Consider the following 8,360-nt stretch of genomic DNA (forward strand, 5'->3'; position numbering starts at 1 on the left):
CCGTGTCGGATGTTCGGCTTCCAAAAAACGTTCAAAAACCGGAACACGTCCGGGTTTTCGGCATTCGGGAGCCGAAACATTCCAAAACAGAGACGTTTGTGAACCCAGGTTTGACTGTATTAGGGAAAACCCATACTCACTCTCCATTTCACATAAATCACTTAGAAGGCACTTATACATTTTGGCCCATAACCATTTTTCTTGGAGGGCTAGAGACTTACATTTAAAAATAAAATAAAATGAAATGAAAACTCGAGTCTGGAGCATCTGCCCAGGGACACCACTGAAGGCCTTCATGGATTGGCAACCCCTGGCTTAACTTGATTAACTGCCCATATTTGTTAATTTTTTTGCAACAAAGTAATCTTTTCTTATAATTAGGATCAAAGGAGCAAGTTGATTCAGTTTGCATTCAAAGGCAAACTTACCAAATCTGAACTTTTCGAAACCATATGCAAGATGAAACAAAGCCATCCTTTGAAATTTTCTTCTCAGAATTTTGCAATGAAGTTCTCCAGAAAAGCAATGTGCCCAAAAATACACGTACTGGTGTAAAATGTGAGTAAAAATGCATGCATGGGTGAAAATAGCATTTAAAATGCATTTCATTAAGGGGAAATTGTGTTGCAAAAAATGTGTATATGAGGCAAAATTGCATACAAACGTCTGTATATTTGGAGAAATTAGCTCTGAAATGCTGATTTTCATTGGGATTTTTTCCCCTTAAAAATTCTCAGACTGAGGCAGAAATGGGGAGAACTGAATTTAAGATTGGAAAAATCAGAAACAAAGAGAACCTTAAATTGACAGATTCTCCTAATCCTACCTGTGAGTAGGCTGAATTCAAGAAGCTTCCCTCATAATCAGATGCCATAAGATTGGACAAAGAAAGGAAAACAGCATGGATGATCCTTCAGAGTCTATTGGGTCCCTCCAGGCTCCATATTCGAGCACCTGAGAGAATGGCAGTCTTAAAATAAAAATGGGAAAGTTTCTCTCTTTTTGGCATAGCTTCACTTGCAGAGACATTTCATATCTTGAGCTAAACTCTTTTATCTGTCTGCCTTGGGATTCTTCCTTTGATGTGGAGGCAGAAACCAGGGCGGCCCTTCTCTTTGTGCATCAGTTAAGCCTCTCACTTCCATGTGTGAAATACCTGTGGGTTAGCTATTATGATTGCTAGGGAGTGTGGGGTTATGTAAAAGAAATAAGCAAACAGACGACTGCTTGGAAGATTGGAAGGAGAAGCAGCTATTAAATTACAGAGGTTAGAGGTGCATTAGTCTGCTGCAGCAGAAGCAACGAAAGCTTGAATAATTTTATTAAACTCTTTCCACAAGAGTGTTGAGAGTGGCTAAGAGGCCCCTATTCCCCTCACAGAACTACAGTTCCCAGAGTTCCCTGGCAAGAGGGGTTGACTGTCAAAACCACTCTAGGGTAAGGTAAAGGTAAATGACCCCCGGACGGTTGAGTCCAGTCAAAGGTGACTATGGGGTGTGGCGCTCATCCCGCTTCAGGCCAAGGAAGCCGGTGTTTGTCCGCAGAAAGCTTTCCAGGTCATGTGGCCAGCAGGAATAAACCACTTCTGGCAAAACGTGACACCATGATGGAAGTCAGAGCACACAGAAACACTGTTTATCTTCCCGCCACAGCGGTACCTATTTATCTACTCGCACTAGTGTGCTTTCGAACTGCTAGGTTGGCAGGAGCTGGGACAGAGCAATGGGAGCTCACTCCGTTGTGGGGATTCAAACGGCCAACCTTCCGATCAGCAAGCCCAAGAGGCTCAGTGGTTTAGACCACAGCGCCACCTGTGTCCCTCATCACTAGGAACTGCAGCTCCAGGAGGAAAATCCAAGATCTCCTAACAACTCTTAGCAGCTTTAATGAACTATAGCTCCCAGGACTCTTTTGGGGAAGCCATGACTGTTGAAGTGGTACAACAGGACTTTACATGTATGGTGCAGATGGAGCCTGAGAGAAGACATAAATCTAAGATTCCCATATCCAAACCAAACACTGCAGTCCAGCCTTGGTATCTTGGGCTCAGGGAATCTGTGGATCACGACGTCCCAAACTTGGGTCTCCAACTGTTTTTGAACTACAATGACCATCATCCCTTGCTTGCAGGACCAGTGGTCAGGGATGATGGGAGCTGTAGTCCAAAAACAGATGGAGACCCAAGTTTGGGAAACCCTGCCGGGGATCAATAGTGATGCTCAGGCCCAGAAACATCTCTGTTGTCACCACTGGCCTTCAAGTCTCTGACTGAGTTACTGCTTTATTCTGGGATCATGATTCTACCACACTTTAATCTAGGCAATTTCTAGAATTCTTGATCTCAAACGTTGGCGATGCCCACTAAGGTTACACGTGTGATATATATATGGCAACATTTTGGTGGTGATACCCATCAATGGCTTATTGGCCAGTGTAGTTCAATAGACCTTTCATGTCAAGAGGCACTATGCCTTTATGTAGCAAACACTGCCCCAGTTGTGAGCTTTGGGGAACATCTGGCTGGCTGATGTTGGCAGCCAAATATTGTGATTAGGGTGACCTTTGACCTTCTCCAGCTGGTGCCGTGCAACCTCTTAGGCTTGAAAGCTAACAGCATCACATATCCAGAGTGCTAATTCTAGAAACCGATTCCTCAGGGGAGTTTTGCCTGGATGCACTCAGAAGAAAATTATTGTATATTTTTTATTAACACATAGAAAATTCTGAAGAAAATACAAAATGGTATTACTTTCAGGGGAACAGTGAAAAAACAAACCTAAAGAATTGGGCGTTACAACTTTCATTTACGACAAAGGCTTCTTTCATTTTTTATATAAAAACAAAAACAACACCCCAAATCTTATTAAGATTAAGCAAGCACATTTATACAGCAATGACAACAAAATAGAGCTTGAAATAAATGGAAATATTGTTAATGGGTGTCAACCCTGAGCCTGGTTATACTGACTTCAGTAGGGTGACACAACCTAGCCGCATCAAGGCTGAAGCCTGTTGGTTTTGACCACCTTGTAGTGACCAAGGGTGGTGTTCAACTATGTCCTATTCAGAACAGATCCATTACCAAACCTACATTAGTAATGCCTATTAACCCCAGTGGGTCTACACTGAGTAGGACTAACATTGCATACCACCCCAGGCTCCCCGCAGTCCGCTTTCTATCGAAACAAGTATTCCAACATGAAAAGTAAATGACACAGTTCAGTTGCAAAAACGAAAAAAAGGAGTCTTATTTCTGCTGCAAAATAGCATCGGACACAAATGTTCTCTGGGCAATAGTTTCATTATTGCATCCATCTAGCAGAAAACATGGCATAGCACTAAAAAAAATGCACTCATTTCCATTTGCTCTCTCTACCTTTCCGTCAAACTGCTCATGAGATGTTTATAGCTGTGGATGTGGCAGCGCTGAGTATATGCTAAAGCACTTCTCTCTCTCTCTCTCTCTCTCTCTCTCTCTCTCTCTCTCTCTCACACACACACACACACACACACACACACACACCAGGTGCTAACCCTGAACCTCCTAGGCTATAAGATCTAGCAAAAACTAGGCACATTCAGCTTTCTGGGTCACCCACTAAGCTGAATGCAGTCCACCAGCTTTGCCAGGTGTTTATAGGCCAGGATTGGCATTAACACCTGGGATCATCAGGCAGCTGCCAGTGACCAAATGTCAGCAGGGCCCATGCTGTGGCTGCTTGACCCACCTGCTCACCTGGCACCAGTCGTGTCACTCTCAGGCTTTGTGGGAAATCAAAACTGTGCCTTCCCAGACTCAGCCCAGCAAGTTCACATCTGGGGACCAAAAAAATATAGGTCCTCCAAAGGATGGGGAGCTCTTAAGCTGGTTCAGTGCTTAAAGACAGCAAGATAGGTTTACAGAGTCTAAAACAGCAAGATAGGTTTACAGAGTCTCTGGTAGGCTGCCCAACAGGCCTGCTTTGAAACTAACACGTGGGAATACTGTTTGCAGGACCCTCAAAGTGGCCACTCCATCCAGGGCTCATTCATAGAAATGTATCTTGATCTACTGGTACCTGCTGTCCCTCGAGATGCTTCCTTTATACCCAAATGCTGCACCGCGAAGCCAAACCAGAAACACAATAAAACGCTCCGTGGGTGAGCTTTTAGCCTGTTGTGGCTGATCAATCATCTGGGTATGTCCCAGAGCATTTGGAAACAGCTCCAGTGTCAGGCTAATCAATTGTCTCCTCTAGCTGCACTACCACATCAGATTGGACCATGCTGAAAACCTAAAAAATGGTTGTTTCCCCATCTTTCTAACTTCACACAGTGGGTTTGGAATTCTTGTAGGGGGTCTAAACACACAGCATTAACTCCGTTTTCTGTTTTGTTTAATAGAGTTGCGTTTATTTGGGAAGTCTCGACCTTAGTAAATCTAATGGTAAGCCACTTTCACAACCTTCTATTTCCCTCTGCTTTGCCACCATGCCGGGGTTTATTCCCTGCTCTCCCTTACGTAAGTATTCATGTTGCTGCAAAAACTGCACTGCTAACACACCCAACACACCCATACCCACATCCAAGGGTATTGTGCCAGCTGCACAAACAACCCTCTCCCTTTCTCCTTCTCTCTCTATTTTGCTCTTGAGAAATCAGTGCACAAACCCCTTTTGCAAAGTTGGAATCCAGATAAGAATCAACCCAAGTTCTCTTGAAGAAGCGGCAGCTGGTTATCTGAATGGTCCATATATATCTGAAACCGCCAGCCAGAATTTTGACATGGGAAATTCAGAATTCTGATGGCTATGCATAGCTAGAATCCTCCGTTTTAAATCAGTTGAAGATCCGCATCAGCTGTAAATCTGAAAACTAGTTTACTGTGTATAAAAACTGAACCTGGAGTGATCTCAGCCTGAATTCCAGCACATCAAACTGTGTCCATCAAATGTGGCACATCAGAGCAACACATATCACCAATCTACTCTGTGATATGAAATTGTGCTACAAACTTTTTTGTGTAGAATAAATTAAACATTGAGACCCATGGACAGTTTTTCCTATTCACCCTACATACCAAGCCCAAGATTTCAATCTAAAGTTTTCAGTCACCAGCTAGCCAATAAAGCATCAAGACTAAAATTTAGCTGCAAACTCCAGGGGGAGAGGAACATTGTAGAAACCACAAAACACTCTTAAAACACTTTGGCATCGTATGTACAAAATGTGCAGTCAGTGTCATGCCTGGGTACCACAACAGATCAAAATTGGATTGAATGGGGAAAAATAATTTGAAAGGCTTAGTCAATAAAAATAAGTATTACCCCCCTAAGCTATTCAAAATGATTTCATCAAAGACATTAGCACACCATGTACACAAACACAGCAATGCTATGACATGATTACAAATTAAATATTTTAAAAGTGTTTTTTTTTAAATACAACGTAAGACCAATCAAATTAAGTGCACAGAACATAATGCAGAATACTGGTACATACAGTGACAAGGATATTGAACAAAGTTATTATATTTATACTAAGCAATGGTTTAATATAAAAGAGAGTGTCAACAAAGCTAAATGGATTACTCTTCTTTATGTTGCAACAAAGACCAGCATTCTCCCCTTGGTGGCAAACAACTACATCAACAAAACATAATGACTTAGTTTCCCCAATCTCATGCTGCTTCCTGTAAAATGCTGGACAGTGCTGAGTAACACCCCCCCCCTCCCGAATACCCAATGTAGCCATCAAAAAGTGCAATAAAAATACACACTGCATTTATAAAATGTCCTGTATGTGGTTCAAAAATCTTTGGAAGCATGTTATGACACGTTAGGCTGTACAAACTGATGCATTTCAGAGGCTCCCAAAGTTAACCAAGAGTCTTTAAAAAAATAATAATAAAGAGGGAATATTCTGTTCTTTTCTCAAGGCTGGTCCTCGTGTGTGTGTGTGTGTGTGTGTGTGTGTGTGTGTGTGTCCAGACATGGAGTAGCTCAGAAGCAGGTTCCAAGACAGACCCATGAACTGCTGAGTGGCTTCTGGCGTCTGGAAGTTTACAGATCCATCTTGGAGCCAGCCTCATTATTCATTTAGACAAGAATTTTACATGTCTTTTCTAGAACTGGGACCTTTTGTTCTTTTCCTTTCTTCAAATGTTGTAAAAATAATGGACAACCCACAGTGGAAGAAAACCCTACAATACGTCTTCAAGTAAAATAGCTCCTGAAATCAAGAACTCCAGAATCATATGCTACATTTTCCTAAAACCTCTATTTTAGTTTCTGGCATTCAATAATAAATTACATGGGAAACACCACATTTATTTAATACTGCAAAGTCAGCCTCGGAGCAGAGGTGTGTGTTAAACAAGCATGGCGCTGTTGCTGAAAATGACGTCCGTGCATTTAGTTTTCCCTCCATAACCCCCTGGTTGCCACTGGGAAGAGGTGTTGAAAATGCAACAGAATGACATTATGACATGGATAAAGAGAGGAACGCGTGGACTTCCAGATGTTGTGGACTCCAACTCCCATCAGTCCTACCAGCATGGCCAATAGCCAGGTATGTTGCAAGTTGCAGTCTAACCACATCTCGAGCGTCAAAGGTTCATCATCCCTGGGATAATTTTTTTTATTACTCATTGGGGAGAGAAAGGGAAAACTGGACATGGCGCTCCCATTTTCAAAAACAGCTTTGTGTTTTCTTTTGTAATGTGTAGCCCAGCCTTCACACTACGATGTTAGACAGAGGTGTGGAAAAAGCCCCATCATGGCATTATGCCATGGGCTAAGTGGGGAACCTGTATGTCTCTCAAGATGTTGTGGCACTCCAAACTCCCATCAGCCTCAGGGAATTATGGGAGTTGGAGTTTAACAGCATCTGGAGGGCCACAGGTTCCTGATCCTTGATCTCAGGATAGAAACGACAGCGTTAAAAACCCTCCAGTTCAACCAATGGGCTCACCCAGCAGTTCCCACCCATCCCTCCACATTGATAATGTAAACGAAACATTGGAATAGTGTCTTCACTGTGTCTCATATTGCAAACCATCAAGAGTACCTTTATTATGTCTCTTGACCCTCTCCTTTTTTTAAGTGTGTATCTACATCTAAGTGAAAAACTCAGGGTAGTGTTGTCGGTGTGCCCTATTTTGCTCGGTGAAAACACATACTGTGTAAACGGAAGCAGAACATGGCCCTGTGTTTTCAGTGTGCACTGTGGAAGAAAGCACCCAGGAAGAAAACAAAACAAAGGGAAACCTCACTCTTACACTTTTCTTTTTAAAGTTGAAATGATGACTCTTAACCAAACAGAAGCTGCTGCCCAACAGCAAGATGTTACTGGGGGCTACCTGTTGACCTGATCAAGCTCTTGTGTAAATTGGGGTTTTGACTGTGTCGGTTTCTGCTGCGCACAGAAGAAAACATTGTATTGCAACCTGGGACTTTGCATTGGTGGAGCTGGCGGAGATGGACTGTTTTGTAATGGGCCCTGAAAGTTCCTTTATTACTGTAGCTTTTTTGGCATATGTGGCAGGTTATTGGCAAGCTGGAAGGTATGCTTGAGAAACTCTCGTTAGTCTTCTCCATCAGAGAACAGTCTTGGTAGAGGTCTTCATTCGGGATCAAAGGTGGACTTTCACAGCTTTCGTCACTGTCCTCCAAAACCCCAGGACCTTCTTCATTGTCTCCGTCAGAATCCCAAGAGGAATGAGCACTGCCCTCCGACTTGATGCTGGACGTCGTGCTTAAATCCAGAACGGCCCCATCGTTTACCAGGTCATACTGGTAGCTCTCGGGGCAGGCCTCTGCCATCTTGCTCATTGGGAAAACCAGGCTGCCAGTCCTGTTCATCCCTTTGAAGATGACCGAAGTTTGCTGCCCAACGTGTCCTATCAAAGAGTCGTCCGGACAAATCTCTTTTGCCATATCCTTCAAGAGGTACGTTGCATTGAAATGGTGGTTCTTGATTTCCAAGGGATCTTTGGTCAAAAGCTTATGGTGAAGGTTTAGGTTGGAGCTATGTCTGGAGAAAGAAGATCAGGGGTGCTGTTAGAATCAAGGAGGAGAAGCAACTCAACAGTCAACACTTGAGCACAAACTCTTAATGTGAGCATTGTCCCAGTGTGGATACCACCCCTCACCCAAGTGATGAATGCTGTAACAGCAATGTAACAATAGTGAGGAGATAGAGACACATTCCTTGGGTGCACCTGGGATAAGGGTACTAAATGGGCAACTAAGAGCATGTAATATATTGATGGCTATGACTCTAGGATGACCTGCCCTCTGAGTGTCTCATCATGGCACTGCAGTCATTTCTCTTTGTTCAGGCTTGTGGGAAGGGTGAGGTGAGGACTGGATTTTTTCTGT

The 8,360-nt window shown here is 43.1% G+C and overlaps 1 protein-coding gene across 2 annotated transcripts in view; it reads right to left on the bottom strand.

Annotated features, from left to right (window-relative positions):
• Positions 1-2,689: 2,689 nt before the first annotated feature.
• BNC1 (basonuclin zinc finger protein 1) overlaps positions 2,690-8,360 on the bottom strand; it is a 32,482-nt gene continuing 26,811 nt past the window's right edge. For both annotated transcript variants that reach the window (XM_083712561.1, XM_083712560.1), the window contains exon 5: positions 2,690-8,013. In XM_083712561.1, coding sequence (XP_083568687.1) covers positions 7,326-8,013 — 688 coding nt within the window. In that variant the 3' untranslated portion in view covers positions 2,690-7,325. The remainder of the gene's footprint in view (positions 8,014-8,360) is intronic.

This window comes from Podarcis gaigeae (genome assembly GCF_964106915.1).
Source record: "Podarcis gaigeae genome assembly, chromosome: 14".
Classification (NCBI taxonomy): Eukaryota; Metazoa; Chordata; class Lepidosauria; order Squamata; family Lacertidae; genus Podarcis; species Podarcis gaigeae.